This window comes from Ischnura elegans, chromosome 3 (genome assembly GCF_921293095.1).
Source record: "Ischnura elegans chromosome 3, ioIscEleg1.1, whole genome shotgun sequence".
In the NCBI taxonomy this organism is placed as follows: Eukaryota; Metazoa; Arthropoda; class Insecta; order Odonata; family Coenagrionidae; genus Ischnura; species Ischnura elegans.
Window position 1 is genome coordinate 102,149,459 of NC_060248.1, and position 18,482 is coordinate 102,167,940.

The window sequence follows — 18,482 nt, forward strand, 5'->3', positions numbered from 1 at the left end:
TCGCTCCTGCCCCCTTTCGGATTTTCTTGTTTTAATCAACATTTTATTCTGAAATTCATTATTGGAATTTGAAGTACCACCTGGTTCATGCTACCGGGACAAAAATCCCTATGTTCTCAAGTTGATTTTTTTTTCAAGCCGACCGTGTATAATTTTTATTCTCATTTTTTTAACATTTCATCGGATAGCTCTACCCGATATCTTTAAAAATCATTTTCCTCTCCATTCCATCGATATCGTATTCATTAACATCGGTGGCCATGCCATGATTTACTCATACCGCAACTCCCTTGTGTCCTCTTGGTATTATCACAGAGCGTGTTGTACATCAATTTGGAGAGATAAAACTAGAATTTAATGTTAGGTGAGACGAATTCACTCCTCTAATTGAGCCTTGGGTTTGCGAGCCCAATGGCGGCTTTGCAATTAATTAAAATTTCATGTTACAGGACCCTTAAGGTAAGCAACCAACAACGCACGCTTTGTGCTCTGTCCCCACGAACTCACCTTGCGTGCCATTCCATATTTTACGGCCTGGGATCGTAAGAGGTTATGAAAGGTGCATTGTCGAGCGATGTTGACTGTAGTTGTAAACGACAAGGATCGTTGTGCGTCCCGGACACTGTAAATAGAGGCGAGAACAATGCAGTCTGTTGTCTCTACGTGGGTCAGACGTCGCGGAGCGGCTTTGATTATATGCGCTAACGCATTACAAGGTGGCTCGACTAACGCATCCTATCCGCTAACTATCCACTAACGCATTACAATGTTTAATAGGTAAATGATGTAAGTCCTGTGCAGTTTGGGTGAGTAGGAAATGTGAAATGTGTTGAGAAAATAATTTGACTTGACCTATTCCGATCGTGTCAAATTTTATCATCACTCAACATATTTTCAACTCTTGTACACAAAACTTTTCTCACGTGCGCTTGACTGCAAAAGAAATCCATTTTGATGTATTTTTTAGATTCAAAATCCCGTAAATTGAATTCCGTAAAGTGTACCAAACGAATACTTGTGTAATGGTATTGGTTATATCTTAAGTGCCTCTGCACAACTTGGTTCAGAAACTGAATTTTGCTTTTTTTATAAAATTTGTATGTACATTTGCGATCGCATTATACGCTCTATGGCGGTGTCCCTCTGATTATTAATTACCTGAAAAAATGCTTAATTTTCATTTGTAGACGATTCTCCTGTTTAAGAAATGGTTTGCTTTTAGCAGTGTATACAGCAACCTTTTGAAGACATTTGTTCTCTAACCATTCCTTGCCCTCTTGAGGCCTCGCAGCTGTACTTTGGAGATAACAGAACACCGATATCCGCGATCAATACGAGCACCTCATGGCCCCATAGATATTTAAAAGTTAGTCATTCCTATTCGGCGAAGATCCCATTCCTAAATACGAACTATTTCTTCACTAGAAGGGTATGTTGAATCAGGCTGTCTTTTTATATTCGAGCCTACCACAAACTTTGTGTTTCCATTTTATGTTTTCAGTTTTCCCAGTTCTTCCGCAAATTTCCATGTACATTATGATCCAATCATCTATATTTGGCGTTTTAAATGAACTTTCGAGAAGGGGTGAAGTTTTGCAACCAGCATCCAAGCGCAATCACGATTAGCCACTTATATCTATCATGAAGGATAATGAGAGATGAAATGATTATTGGCAAGCATACAAATTTTGAATTTTTTTATGAAATATTAGTTGATTTGCTTTGATTAGCATTATTACCTATTACTTAAATGTAGTCATATAGCAATGGGATAAAGGTAGACTCGTCATTGTGTACTTAGTTTTTAAGATAGCGATAACCTTGTAATGTACGATTCCGTCATATTATTTATTATTGTCGTATTTAAAACCTAAATAATAACTTTATGTCAATTTTTAAATAAATTTAGTGTATAATGTGAACAATTCTTGTAAAACAATTTAAATAAATAAATGGTATTCATAAGTTGAGATTATTCTAAAGATGTTATTCCACTAGTGTTTGGGAAATAAAAACTTTTTTCCCTATAGATGAAGGATTTTTCCGTCGCCTGGTGTTTTTTAAGTGTATAACTAAGACTTGCTGTTAACGTGTAAACTTTGTGAAAAATACGAGATAATCTAAATCGCACGGTGTATCACATCTCCTTGGGTGAAATCTTTTCTGTACCCTAGTAATATTTCTGTCTCTCTCCCCTTGGCAGTGTACCGCGCTTCCATCCTGAGCCGTCTGCGGCCCCCGCAGGCGCGGATGCTGATGGCGGCGGCCGCGGCGGCGGGCGTGACGCCGACGGGCCAGGCGCCCCCTCCCGCACCCGCCGCGCCGCCCACGCCACCCTCGCATCACTCGCTGCACCACCACAAGAGGGGCCTCTTCCCGTTCCTGGCGCGGTTCGGCGGCGGCGCCGCGGCGGCCGGCACCGGCGCCGTCATGTCGCCCATGATGGCGCCCGAGGACTCCGTGCTCGGACTGTACGACGGCTGCGGGGGCTACGGCGGAGTCGGAGGGTGAGTCTCTCCTTTGTGTGTACGAGTGTATCTATAGGCGTGCGGGTGACGTGTTCATTACGTCACAAACACGACCACCTCAGCCACAATCATTGTTGTGGTAGAGGCTCCCGCTCCTTAGAAGGCTGTAACGTCAGACGTTTGTTTTGTTCCAATTCCTCATTATGTTCTTAAAGACGCAGTTTATTTTTGCCTCAATACCTTGAGTAACTTTCCCTTTTTCCTCTATCCTCAACAATACTCCTCTACTCCCATCAACAGCTCCATAACAACATCAACACCACTAATTATATGTCAAACGTAGCAAAATATTACTTTCAGAGAATCTTAGGAGGTCGCATTCCTCCGTCATCATCGGCCTTTTTTAGTGACCGATTTCTCCCTTAAAACTGAGGCAATAATCTTTAAATATTCCTGGTAAATAGAGTGAACCTCGTTCAGCAGTTGCTTATTTCGCAAATGTAAGTAAAATTACTTCGGAGAAAGTAATTACAGATAAAAAAATAAAATTGTCAAAATCAAGATACAGGTAAATGATAATTGCGGTCGACTTTATGTGCCATAGCAATTTCAAGATGATATTATTAGTTTGAAGCGATTAATCCGTCTCAAAAAATATCGATCGTAAGGAAGGCATGCGTCCACTCGTAAAGGCACCCTCTAAGAATCTTCGGATATTCTAGTCGAAGAGTAAAAACGAATGGTGGAAACGATTCATGCCGTAGATTAAAATGAAAGCATCGTGAAATTCCACTAATATATTTATTCACCGACCGGGGTTTCAACAACTCGGCAGCGATTATCAAGGCCCACAGTTCTTTAATTGCTCTGTGAAATGAGTGAGACGTGGAATTTCTGTTAAATAGGTGCTTTTAAATAACTTGTACATTTCACCGTAAACGGTAAAAAAATTCTTGTGAATATCTGGAAGAACGAATCACCTTGACTGTGGTAGTTAGTGTAGTAACGCTCTATTGATACGGTCAAATTTTCAATTACTGTGGTAGTTCTACCATGTCTTGGTAACTAGGAAACATCATGTCTTGAATTGAGATATAATGAGGAGAAAGAAGTAATATAGATATTAGGTAGTGGCATGTTCAATGTGCATTGCTCGGAAAGGTTTCTGTTTGGCTTCATTTCCGTATCAGGTGGTTTTCTCGCGACATTAAATCTTAAGAGCCTTTTTAAGTCCTTGCCTATCCTCAAGTATAGGGTATCACCTCCCGTAACCGTTTTCAATATAAATAACCCTTCCGTTAGAATTTTTGCAACAATAATTCAATTCCATATGCATCATTCCGTGAAAGTATTCGTTAAGAAGAAGCGTTAATTTGAACGATTTTTGCTGAAATTCTATATTTGACTTCTCGACAGAATAAATGTTGGAAAAAAATATTTATAATTTATTTCTGAAAAATAATAATGCGAAAATCACTCATTGATCCTGCGAAGAACATAATGCAGAAAACAACCAGAGATTTTTGTTCGTTGTATAAAATCAAACATCAGTCCTTTGCTTATTTGACAATGAGACAATGAGTAGGCCCAACTTTCGGGTATAATTTCATTATCACATGAAAAACCTTAAATGCATCGTTAAATATGTAAATGCACAGATGTATAATGTTGGTATCATTACTGCTATAACAACCATAAGCTTCGTTACCGAATATCGCTATAAAATGATTGTGATAGTTGCCTTATGATTTTTTGGGAGATAATCTTCCTTCCTCTCTCCCGGAGCCGAAATTGGTTTTTCATTGAGGTTTCATTGGGGTAGGAAAAGCTATTTCTATCACCTCCGAAGATCTTATATGGCCTTCTTCCCTGCCATCCATCCTTTCTCACACTTCTTTCGGAAAGCCTATTTTAGGACAATTTATTTGTATATTCTGAATAATTTATTATACTCGTGTCCCACTAAAATAGGTTCAATTTAAATACTTAAATTATTCAATTATTAAGACTTTTTATGTAGCAGTACTTCATTAAAACATTTTCTATCTATATTTTTATACTATTCGATAAATTACTCCTGAATTTGGAGGACATTCTTTTTTCGTAACGTAATTCTTAGCTTTCTGGGAGGGGAGTGAGAATTTTTTACTCATATGCTTCGGGTTCCTACCTTATTTTTTCCTTATTTCGCAGTAACAGGTGTGGCGCATATAGCTTGTACCACTTGCCTGGGGCTGTAAAAGTATGTTTCCCGTTGGCGGTCCACATTTGCGATGCCTTTCCGCGCCGGAGGTACTTGTTCGGCGCTGACCGTGGTCACCCATTCTCAATTTACGATCATCGTGATTCATCACCGGGATGCGTGGATGCAGCTTCAGAGTCAATAAATTCGAAAAAAATTTCCCCGCATCAGTTTTATGTTTATTTTTTTCAAAGCTGCGGAGAATGATCCCCTAAAGTGGGCTAGAATTATAATTGCTCGCCGCCATTTATGGGAAGTGCAGCAGTGTACTAGGGAGAGTGCAGTGATATTAACCTGAACGTTTTCTTTTTTCCTGTATGATTTTTACGGACCATTTATGGTATTCTTGTGCATGTACTAGCACGTTCATGCGCGATAGGAAAAATTACGCATGATTTAATTTAGAGTTTTGTACAAGACAGGAGATGTATTTGCTATTTGTTCGTCCTAATTTTAATTTATAAGTTGCTGTGAAGTAATTCCATCTTCTATATAATAGTAAATGAAATTTATTTCATGAAGCGTCATCAAAATTTACTCGAAAGACTCGTTGAGTAATATCTGAAAAAGCATCGTTCCGTTTTGTATCTCGTTCTCAATTCTCCGTTTGACATCTTTATCATTTTTTTATTACAAATTTATCTTTCTATACCAATTTTAGAAACTCACCGCCGAATTAAGTCGGTCACGTTTATAATTTGAGTGTTTTCTTTTTCTTTCTCCTAGGGTTAGTTTTGTGTATTGTGAACAAATTTTGCGTACAATTAATTGGTATCAAACTTTTTTATGGCATTCCGACTAAACTGGAGTCGTGATACATCGTCTGTAAGCGAAGAATTAAAAAATGATCCCATTTTCTCCCGATGGCTGTCGTTGTAACTTCGCTTGAATGAGGGGTGGACGTGGCTGAATCTGAATGGAAAAAAATGAACTTCAGGTCTGTTCCTTAATGCCACTACTTCGACTCTGCTGCTACTCCTTCGTCCTCGCCCTCAATTTTGAGAGCTCTAGCGGACAATGGCGAAAGGAATAGCGTCACTTCTAGACGATTCGATTAGCGGTAGCTCTCTCTCTCTCTGTTCTTCAGTCGCGGCTGGATACAGGAATCCATTTGTAGGATTACCATTTGTATCTTTAATGCCATCAACATTCCTTCCTTTCAAAGAGTGAGTCAAGTTCTTATTTAATTTTCATAATGCTTTCCCCACGAGGTGAACCAGTTGCTTAAAAGTTTGTCATACTGGGCACGTACGATTTCATTTTTTACGATGTTTTAAATTAGGCAAGATCATTTCTTCAGCCTCAGAAGATGTATGCCTTACCACTCATGTTCTCCATTATATATTTAAATCTATTCGAAAAGTGAGCAATAATATAAATAATAAGTATGATATTTTGCAAATTAGACAATTCAATACTACATCAATGGACTATTTTTGTCGTTTACTTCTTCAAATTCAGCTTAATAATGTAAAACTACTGGATTGTGTTCTGCAATTATATTCAAATCCCGATCGCGATTTCCTTTCGTTGTACCCGTTTCTGTAGCTTAGCTATGGTACTCTGAAATTAAAAGGAATATAATCTCACCCAAATCACTTGTTTTCCTACTTTTTTCTTCGGTAGGTGGAGTGAATGAAGTAGTTCTTCACTTCCGCACGCGTATTTGACCTCACCGCGAACTTCATCTATGCCTTAGGGAAACCAATGCAATGTGGACTATTTGGGGCAATTTCCCGCTGAGAATCTACTGTGCAAATTTGTAGCTCAAATGACCTTAGTACTAGATGAATACATTTCACCTCATCCATAACCCTCTGATTGTAGCACTCAATGTCATCACGGTGTAGTTTTATTTTCCCTTGAGACATCATTTGAATCTGAATGGAAGGGAAGGTGATCGAGTGTCGAGCCTATCATCAAAGAAGAAGAATTTCTGTAAATGTGAGTGTGGATATATTTCATTCATATTGCGGTATTGGTATATTTAGCAGGCTGCAAAATTAGGCTTTTTTGCTAGTCATTTCTATCGATAGTGTCACGATGAATATGGCTCATTGGACATTAGAGTTCTCTTCTAAAATTTCATTCTCTATCACGCTGCAAATTGAGAACACGATCTGATGATGAAACTTGGGTGTCTTCACATCAATTGCCATGGAGGAAAATTCCCCAGGACCGGGAATGGAACCACTGACCCATGACTTTCCGTCATGTTAAATTGCAATGGAAATCAAATAACCTGGGTAGTTAGTTGCCTCAGCAGTGGCCCGGAAATCTATGGGTCCGCAGTTCGATTTCCGGTCCGGGGGAAGTTTTTTCCATGGCATTATTGTAAATTCTACCGCCGTTAACGCGGCAGGTGCGAAATTTATCACACTACCCTTCCCTGTTAGTAACGTACGTGGATTTTATATGGAACTGGACAATTGTCTCGACAAGCTACTCAGCTTGTTGAGACGATGACGTACATATTTTTCTTTTTCTCTAAACTTGAAGGCTGCTTCAAAGTCCTAATGAGTTTTTGTGGTCCCCATTAAAATAAATTCGCTATTCGTGCAGTGGAGCTGATTTAATTTCCATTTTGGCCCCGGAACCTGACACCTCAGGATTAAAATGCCGTCACGGGAAGGTTCTTTGTGTTTCGAGACGAGCGTTGAATAATTATTCTCCTCTAGAGCACCTTTCAATCAGTGGAAGCCCAGGAGACTTAAGCTGCCATCTCTTTCTCCTTGCCTCCCCCCCCCTTCCCACACCTTCACTGATGATAACTCCCTCTGAATCTCTTCGGTCATGACTCTCCTTCATATCGTAATTTGCTCTTTTACACTTATATATTTCGCCTTCCTTGTTATGCAGTACCTCTCCACGCCTTGATCTTTCATTTTCTTTAAAAACCATTGCGATGAGGCGCTCTATGTTGTCAGGCTACTTTGTTAAGCCGCGCTTCTTGGACAGTCAGCTAACAGAAAGTCTTTCGGCGTGTAAAAAGACGCTTATGATTCAGTAAAGTGATAATAAGATTGAATAAATCATATCTCCCCACTTCCTTTTTTAAATAAAGCTTGCCATCCGATGTAGGGCTTTAAAACTGACCATTTGTCCATCTACATGTAGGTTCCCATTAAAATCATTTATCAGCTCTTACAAGTACCTACTAGGTTCTAAAAATCACTTTAATGTTTTTCAGCCCAAGAATAAGCGAAACTGTTAATGTTCTCATTGAGGAAAAAATAATTCGAGGCTCTGTGCCGTACCTGTGGTATATTTCTCAAACTATAAATAGATTTTATAAGTACCCTCACTCTAGCTTCATAATTTCGCTTTATCCTCGGCACCGCTTCCAGTCAGCGAAATTTCAAATTTTCCATACTTTGCGACAGACTCTCTAGCCTGAATGAGTAGCACGCTGCACGCCGTCTCAGATTTTCGGTCGTGGTATACTTATGGTCTTGTAATTAGTCGCTTTTTCGGTAAATTCCAGGGGATAAAACAAGTTCAAGGCAGATTCAACAATTTAAAGATGTTAAGATCTAGAAATCCTATCCTTCAGCGGAATATGCGCGACTCCTGTGGTCTCTTCAGTTTTTAGGTATCACGTTTGTATGAATCAATACAATATACTGTGAAATGCCATCCATATAAAATATGAATAAAATATAGGATTGTTCAATCCCTGCTCTAGGCATGGAAGCTTGGTAGAACAACTTATTGCGTTGTTGTGTAAATATTTATGAATTAACTGAGAATCCTATGTATGTTCAGAAAATGAAGTAAATTGCATTCGTAAATGGTGTTTCATAGCCACCTTAGTGAATATTCTAAGCTTGTTTTGAACAGACCAATCGATAAAAATTGGCTTAAATTTAATCGGTATTCTATAGTAGCCCAATCATTCAAAATTAATCAAATGTCTCATGCTGAGTCTTTTTAGTGTTGCAACTATGATAATCTGTGAATAGTAATTAGTTTTATATTAGTTTTTTTAATCTAATATCATGGCGTGCTATCTTATAGTTTTCAAGAGAAAGCTTTTTCTTGATACGATATCCACCTCTGTTGGACATGGATGCGATGTGTATATTTATCGAGAAAAGAGATGAGTGCTATGAAGAGGAATTCGAGCTATTCAATAATACCCGAAGATTCTCTTCCACGCATTCAGGCGTTTTTCACTTGAGGCATGATAACAATATCCAATATTTTCCTTTCAGGAGTCCCTACGTATTTCGTGAATACCTTAAGTGAATACGAAAATAATGGAGAGCGAGACTCAGGATGTCGTATTTGATCGTATTCATCCGATAAAAAATGAGCTGAGAATAACATCGGGTGTGATTTCTCCCTCCAACCGATAGGTTATACTTCTGCGAAAGTTTGAATTTTATCGCGTAACGGAATGAAATTTTTCGAGTCGGACTCTCACCCTTAGAGAAATTTGAATAACGGAAATAACGTTAAATCCGATTCTTTATGTTTGTTCTCTTCTGTTTCTCGTTTTCCTTTATTTTTTCAGGATTCCTTCACGAGAATTTTTTTTCCGCTCCACCCTTTCTCTTATTTTTTTCATCCTCTCGTCGGCCCCCGTCCCACACCTGATTTCGTTATGGCTGGAGCAAATTTTTCGAGGGAAGAAAAGAGCAGAGTCGGCCGCGCAAGGAATTCCACCGGAAGGCTTTAAAATGAAAACTTGTACCTCCTGCGAAATCTCTACAATTGGTCCAGGTGCATGCATATCCGAGCTCCGGTGAATTTCCTCACCGACCGGCGCACATTGGGCTGGAACCGAAAAAATCTGGTCAAAAATCATGTCTTCCATGTTTTAAGTAGTTTGACGAAGTCTTTCTAACTATTTTTAGGCTATATAAAATGAATCTAATGACATAATTCCGAGAAATAATACGGGGATTTTTTAACGAATTTTGGGTGACTGAAAAATACCAAAAAATCGAGTAGTCGGACTCAGTAGAGAGTCGGACTCATTTTCGTGAAATTAATAATTTACAATAAGTACAATTAATAGTTATCATTTGATTTTTATTTATATATTATACATAAATTTAATTATCCAAATATAACCATTCATATGAAATACATAAAATTATTTTTTAAACATTATTAAACGTATGAGGCTCCACCCTCATCCCCTAAGATGAAAAAGCGGCAGTTAAGATTGACTTTTTTTTCTCCCACCATATTTGCTTTTTCATTTGGCCAATTTTTTGCTAAGTTCTCCTTTTACGCTTCTTGTATTTTCTCGGTATTTTCCAGATATTCGTTCCAAAAAACAAACGGCAAAAATTGGTAAATTTCCAAAAATTTAATGAAAGTATCAATGTCTTAATTAGTACGCAAACGAAAATCCTTGGATATCAATTTTAAGTTATACCATACGAAAATAGTATCAAGATTAATATCACATATAACTAAGCATGCATTGTTATTATGATTTAAATATAACTATTAACTATTACTGTACTAACAGTGTGGTGACATCTATCAACATATTCTATAACGTTATTTTTTCGATTGTGCCGGTCACCTTTTAAAAGCAAATATATACAATATTTAGGCCCAATTTACAAGAATCTTTAACTTTTCAACGCCACTTTGGTTTATGTGAAGTTATCCAACTTCTGAGCTAGGCTTTTCATAAATAAAATCCTCAACATTTCATAAACGTACAAATAATTCAGTTGGAGACACCATAGATGTGATAATAGCATAAGGGAAGTTCTTAACGAATATTTTTTTCAGTCACTTTTACGGCCCTGTTTTGATGGACTTTATCGTCCACATTTTTGTAAACCCTACTGTAAGGTTGCCAATATTTTACTTTTAGCTGTTTAATATTTTGCACTCGCATCCATTGTTTCGAATTAGTGGAGAATCGCAGTGAAACCTTGAAATGTTTTAGCACCTGAATACGATCGATCGGATGCAACGGGTCCTCGCCGAAGGCACATTGCGACCTGTATGAATATGAAACGTCATCGAGTTTTATTTTCAATCGAGAGAATTGCGCCGTATGAATTTTTATAGTCCAAAAAAAATTATCCATCTCGGATTTTAATTTCCATTCTTCCCCGGGGACCAAATATAGCTGACATGATAAAATTCCTTCCGCCGGGAGCATGAATTTGAGTCATTCGTGTAAATTTTGATACTAGTGCTTTCGGAAGGGCCAGGGATTGGTTATTGTCAGCCTTCGGGACAAACCGGAGAAAGTCTGCGAGCGCCATTTAGGCGGAGTGGAGCGTGTAAATTCAAATCCTTCCTGTGCTCATTTTAACATCCATATGGATGGACATACGGGGAGAGAAGGTAGGTGAATGTCCTGTTCCCATAAATGTGGAAACCGAATCTTAATGCATAAATTTCGAAGAAAGTCAGATGAAACCAATTCACCTTTAGAGTTCTTGATTATAAAAAGTAATTTAAAATATTATATACATTACATAGGATATAGGGTAAAAAAAAATAATTTGACCTTCAGTGGGTATTTATTCAAAGATATTTGTTTCATTGCTCGTGGGGTATTTGCAGTTCGCACGATATGTCATGCATTGTTTTCGCCTTTTATTGCAAATAGTAATGTACTGGGTGAATTAATTTTTATGATGCCAATTATATTTGTACACTATAAATTTTTTTTGTTCTTTGTACAAAAATTGTTGCATTTTGTATTTGCTCTTCTGGGGTAACCCAGAGCATAGGTAAACGTTAATTCATTCATTCATTCAATATTTCCCGAATATGATGTTCTTCCCCATTCATGGTCTTACGTGTCATCGTTATGGAATGCGTTGCAGGGCATTTAACAATGAATTGAGTATAATGGTTCACCTCGTCACCGAAGCTACTGAAAAATTCATTATTAAAATATGCTCCTGGTCCAGTGATACACTATGGTCACCTGTAGTTCGAAGTAAATTCCCTGACTTTGATTATGCAGTATGAATAGCGGAGAATGCTTCCGATGCCTATTGTTACTTATGCCCCGATTAAGCCCGCGTTTCCCAAAGTTGTTCACGAAGTTGAATTAGTCTCATGGGTTTAAAAATTTTTAATCCATCAATAAAATGTCTTTCCAAAAAGTAATCGCTCTTTTAATAAGATTTGTTATTTTTAATTTTGATTTTTCGATAAAATAAAGTAGAAGCGCTAAACTTTACTTTGCGATGAAAAATGCCGATGGTAGCGAGCATTGATTAGAGGTGTCCCCTTCCCCGATTTGATATGCGCATAGATATCGCGATTGATACTGTTATGTTATTTCACTCATTTGCTTTCACTTCTCTTATCTCAAAGGTAATTTCTCGTCCCTCTTGTTTATAAACCTCTTTACTCTAAGTTGAATTCAGGAACATAATTAGAATGAGTCAAACTTAACTGTTTCATTCCTCTAAATCTTTTCTTTTCAGCGTATCGGCACCGCCCGTAGGTATAACGATTGAAAATACTGAGTTATAAATCCTCAAATACGAGATGGGTTAATGGAAGACCTACCACACGGTAGTTAATGTTATTGAAAATTACTCATGGAAAAATCGCAACCTTGTGGTGACTAGAGCATGAGCTGCCGAAAGTATGGACTCAACATAAAAAGAGGAAGCTGAGTTGACTCGTAGTTACAGAGTAATCCTAATACTTCGTCCGGTACGACGCAAGAAATTTTTCAAGAAAATGTTATGGTCGATTGAATCGAATTTTATATGAGCAAATATGTTACACCCGTGCGCGTGACTGCGTACAAAGTCACTGGTTTCATGCAGTGCAAATATTTTAGTTACATTACTCTGCCTGTCTGACTTTGTCTATGTGATACAGAATTCAGTGAATTGCCTCTAACTTTTCAACAGCCCCCGCCCCCTATAATGGATACTGATGATGCTATCATGGTAAAATAATAACGCATCCTACGAATATCTGTACGAAGTGTTCGCTTATCTGTCCGGAATTAATGTTAGCATATGCCTCATGGGGTTGTCATTGGGACTAGACTTTGTGAGTAAAATGATGCGATGCCTTTGTTTGACGACAGTTGGCCAATGATACATTTGTTTGACGACAGACGGAAAATGATGCTTTCCCTCGCTCTCAGCAACGGGACGATAATGTCAGGCGTCTAGCGTGTATCGCCTGCCTTCCGCTTAACGCTTAGAGATGAAACCTGATGCACCATCGGTCATAGATAGCCGGTTCTATTTAGGCAGGGCATTTGTCAGGCCGTATCACTTTGCATGGGTCGTGCACGAACGCGGGTGCAATTCGCTTTAGGGCCGAAACCTCGAGTACCCGGTCATTGCCGTCTTCACTAGGGCCACGGGCGCGACTCACGAGCGACGAGAGAGGAAATAATGTCAAGGATCGGCGAGGTTGACACGCACGGACGTGTGCAAAACGACTCACACACACTTCTCCGGCTCATTCGCATAGGACCTCACTTTCGCCAGAGTATCGTTTTTTTTCTCCTCTCGTGTCCATGCCGGGGAGTGCACATCAAATGTCGAACCAAATTGCCCGTGGGACGAACACGTAACCAGAGCAAAATTGAATGGTTTTAATATTCTCGAATTGCTGTCCGACCTGAGCGTATTCACCGCAAAAAGCTCATTTCGCCCTCGCAATACGGCTCTGCAATACATATCGGGTTGAGTCCCCATCACTTCCTCCTCATCCATTCCCTTTCCATGCCGTCACCGTCCTACTCCTCGTCCTACCCCACCCCCTGTCTCCCCGTCGTATCCATTGGCTGATCGATAGCCCCGAATGTATCGAAGTGGTCTTCCGACCATTTGGAACTCCCTCTCTCCCTCTCGTTTTGCGATTCCAGCGCGGTGACTGCGTGTGCTAGTTCAAACCGGTGTTCCTATCAAATCTCTTCGGGTACAAAGTTGAATATCCGAGACGTATTGAAAATCAGCGTGCCCGAAAAACGAAAGCAGAGTTGCAGGAGAAAGATTGGAACGAGGTTTATAACTCTGGAGATTTTACTTTTTTTATGTTTACGGTCTGTCCAACCCCGGGTCGGGTTGCGTCGCGTCGGGTATGTTCAAAAAATATTTTTTGGCTAGCTTTGAAATATTGGGTGCTCCCGTATGAGATACTTGTCACGATCTTATGTTCACCTGTCTGTAATTTTCATGAGAACCGTATACCTCGCCTGGAGACTAGTTTGTCCTGTGAAACTAGTCTTCAATTAGAAAAATCATAGCAAAAATCTGTGATACTTTTATTATCTCGCTTACATTCCGCACATTGGTAAATTGAAAACTATTTCAGGGAATGAAATAACCTAAATTAGTCAAATTTGATAAGGCTATTATACGCCGACAAATATTTTTACGCTATTTTCAAACCAATCCTCATAAAGTAACGGGGAAACTCGCTTGACTTACCTTTGGAAGTATTTTTTATGTATGATTTTTTTATTCTTGTGTGACTTACTTCAGATATCAATGTCCACAATATTCTTGGAACAGAGTGGTTGCTTCAGATTTGCTGAAAAAATTAGATTTTGCCTATTTTAAAATTACTAGTTTCCATTATTTCCTTGTATGCATCAATTGATAATGTCATGATTGAGACTTTCAAAACTCGTAATGAGGGGAACTGGTGTCGATTGTGAATATTAACCACATGTACGAACGTTGCTCATAGCCTCAAAATATAATATTTTTCTTAAATAAAAATCTAACGAAAAACTTCCTCTGAGTATGTTGTTAGAACTTCATGTGCTCTAATGTGTTACCATTCGTCATTTTAAGTACTTTCGAAACAAAAATATTTAGGTGACGTAACCATGCATGACAGGCCTACCACTAGTATCAATTTCCTCTGACCTATTGGCATGATATTTTCGAGTTTACGTTCTACCTACAGATCATTTAAATTTGTTTCTACTATACTGAAATAATGTCTTAAACTTTAGTTTGCGACGTCCCCTCTCAAATTATTTTCCCTAATATTTTGCTACTAATTTTCCCAGACGCCTTTCAATGATTATTTTCGTGTCCTCAATTGATATCAAAACTGCCCTCGAAAAAATGGTTGGCAAGTCAATGTTTTGTGGACGGATGATGGAAATTAGATTCCCTTCGTCCAAGTGATTGATGAGAATATTTTGGAGTCGATGACTCTTCTGATAATCCGTCTCCATGGTTAATTACCCACTCATTACTCCCTCAAATACAATAGTCCTGGCGCCGCAGTGAAGGGAAAACTTTGTAGAGTGAAAAACGGATCGGGTCAAGAGGTGATGGGTGGAAGTTTCGGCCTTGGTTTTGACGACCGCGTTACGAAGTTATTGCTGCCGTGCCGGAATGCGATTGTGGGAGGCCGTAATTCTCTTGACGTCCGCGGCGCGATTTCCTCGCTCGTCAGCGACCGGGCGCTTTTCAATTTAAAAGGTGAAGGAGTAAGAAAGGATCCAAACCATACCATCCTACACAACCCCCTCCTTCCTCCTATAATTTAATTTCGGCCCGTGCTTCGATCGTGCAAGCAGTTGATGCATTACTTAGGCAAAACATTGGTCACAAATCACGCGATGACTCTACGCTGGAACGGCGAATTGGACTATGGTTTACCCCTGGCCAACGACGTCACACGTTTACATCAGAAAGCATCCCCTTCGAGTAGCTGCTAGAGGTATTGTCATAGCATTCAAATATATGGTACCATTTCTAACTAGAAATGGAATAAAAGGGAGTAAAGGAAAATAAATTCAATAAAAAATATTTTTCGCGTTAAAAACCACTGGGGAAATGTATGCAGGAGTGCTAATTGATTCTGTGATTGGAACCAAAGTGGAAACGGCAAAATCCGAGATTAGATGGATCTATTGGGTCTGAATGGCTTATTCCACGATGTAGTTTGTTATCATGTTTGTTTCCATTGGAAATTTTATTTTCATTGCATTGAATACCAACGAAAGAGGATTTATATGAGGATTATCAGGATTTTAATAAAGCATAAATAATTATTTACTTGCTTACTGTTTCTATTTCCCACGGCAAAAGGAAATTGAGGTTTTAACGCTGACCTCGGCTTTTGGTCACTAAGTATCCATCAGGTTCACTCTTGTATAAATTTACTCTGAAGTTGAAACAAAATGTATGTTATTCAACAAGATGACTCATTTCATTCATTAATGCAACCTTGAAAATGTTGACGGAGTGACTTGCACTATAGAGCAAGGAATGATATACAATTGTTTTAAGGGGTTAAAGTCGGGTCAAAATGACACTTTGGCGAAGTTTTGGTGAAGATCACTGAAGGCGTACCTATCTTCAGGGGCGGATCCAGGATTTCTTTCTGGGAGGGGCACAAGCAAGGCCGTATCCAGGATTTTGTTCAGGGGGGGGCACAAGGATACCTTGTTATACAAAACGAACGAAATTATAATGGGATCGTATTAAAAATCTATCATATTTTTAAGGGTCTGGGGGGGGGCACGTGCCCCTGTGCCCCCCCCCTGGATCCGCCTATGCCTATTTTCGCACATAATCCAAGGGGATAAGCATTACCATTGGGGATATATAAAATAATGGAGGTCTTACCAGGGAAGAGGGATTCCTACTTAATGCACTACCTATTTTAGCTTGCTCGTCTGTGTTTTTATCCCCGCTTCCCTGCTGCAGTTTGGAATGATGGAGATGTCTCGAACGCACTCGGGATTCGCAGCGTTGCCACTCGACAGTAAAATTTAGTAAATAGACCCGCCGCGGCGCGCCGTGTCGCATCGCATGGTTATCCGCGTCATCCAGGCTGGTCGGTAGGAAGAGGCGTGCGGTGGAGAGAGGCTGTGGATATTTTGTGGAAAAGTGCATTTTCATGTGTCGAGCGCTCATCAAGGTCTTTGTCGCGGTGAATCAGCTCGTTTAGGGGGGGATGTGGGAAGGATCGGGGAGGGTGGTAAACAAAGTTTCTGGCCGCTCGGATCCACGGAGATACGTAAAAATGCATCCGCGACCGCTCGTGTTTCGAAAATATGTCCATCTCCCCCTCCCCAACCATGTCTGTCAATATTCCTCTTGATTCCTCTCTCTCTCTCTGCAAATTTTCAACCAAAAGCGCTGAATGATAACGGGCTTTGACCTGATTATTTACCAAGTCAACTGAGTTTCCGCGCTCTGAAATTATAATCGGATTAAAAAAATGTGCTCCTATTTGAATGTATTTTCATCCCTCATAAATTATCGACTTTATCAATTTTTACCCCACTACGAATTGTTAACTGAGATTTTTAAATCCACTTTGTAGGGATTTCATGCACAAAAGAAACTCAAGTGGAGTATTAAGTGTTTTTTCCAAAAACAACACTCTAAAATTATTAATTTTATTCTCCCTGTTGAAGTTATTCCTTGATGCTCGCCCGGCTTACGATTTTATTTCATTCATCAATTGAAAGTCTCTTTGAGGTCATTGTTCATTTTATAAGGTATTATTCGTGGAGAGTTTTTACTTATTGCCTTATTGCTACCAAAGGTGTTAGTATTTTGCTAAGCATGAATTTACTTATCTCTGCGGTGATGTTTAACTTCTTGATCATTATAATTGTCAAAATTGTTTTCTTATCAACTCAAGAAAGACTACTTTAGGGTTACTATGTAATTTATTTAGCATTTACTTTTCATAATAAAATCATAAAGATTATTTTTAAGTACTCGACTGTTCCTCTTGACTACAGAATGCAGGGATAATATTTATCCAAAGAGTATAAATGAGTTCCTGGATTTGGTATAATATTTTGTATTTGACAAATGCCTGTACCCTCATTATCATCCCAATAAGTCTCATTTACATTCGTAATTAATGCTTTATTATTTGAGTTTTCATTTAACCTCACTGAGGTTCTTCGATAAAATTACTAAAAAAATTGATAACCTCCAGTTTCATAAAATATGCATTCATTCCAATGCAGCAGATATAGCTTCGCTTTTATTTAAATTTAATTAGCATAATATAAAAACGAAATGACGTCGCTGTTCTCGCATATTCTCCACTCATTTGCCATGACGCACGAGAGCAGTCGACTGTGTCTGTTACGCGCTGCAGTCAGTATGCTAAGTCAAGATTAATTACGATCGGCGGGAAGTGTATCCCTTATTTTAATAAATATAAAGTGGGTGAATGAATAATTCAAGAGCAGCAAAACTTCATGTTCGATCAAGGCCCACGGATAAGATTGGCATTTTTAGCCGGTCGGATCACGAGTAACAGCGACGCCTATCGACTGACAAACCGTGAGCAATGCTTCGATTAACTTCGGCCATTTTGTTCGGTCGTGTTCGGCTAGTGGGGATTGTATGCGAGAATAGTCGCCCATGATTGATTTTGGTCAAAGGCTTCTCCGGTTGTAATCCTGCTTTATGAATTACAAAATTCCTAATTCTGCCAAAAATTGTGCCTAATGAAGCTAGGCTAATGCCATGGCGTTCACGTTTCGTTCTGTGGCTTCGTAAAAATTAGCTTTGATCCGTCTTCGTGATTGCATCCTTGGCAATACAGAATTATGGACGTTTTGGAGGCAAAAAGCCTCGGGTAATCAACGCGATACTTGATCACGACCGCACGCTTTTAATCCGATGAATGGTAACATCAGCCCGCAATTCTTTCCTATTACCCGGTAATTCGCTTACGGATTGAATTATGGTTTGCTTTTCTTGATTGGCGCAGTGGATGATGCGCTAGCTGGAGCGTGTGTAATGCTTGATTTGGCCGGCTGAGATTTTTAGGGTTGATGTGGTACCACTTCACCCGTCAGA

General features: G+C 39.1%; 1 protein-coding gene across 1 annotated transcript in view; it reads left to right on the forward strand.

Moving 5' to 3' along the window:
- The window catches only part of LOC124155236, a 553,184-nt gene that overhangs the window by 473,262 nt on the left and 61,440 nt on the right, over positions 1-18,482 (forward strand). The window contains exon 6 of the mRNA XM_046528953.1: positions 2,204-2,507. Coding sequence (XP_046384909.1) covers positions 2,204-2,507 — 304 coding nt within the window. The remainder of the gene's footprint in view (positions 1-2,203; positions 2,508-18,482) is intronic.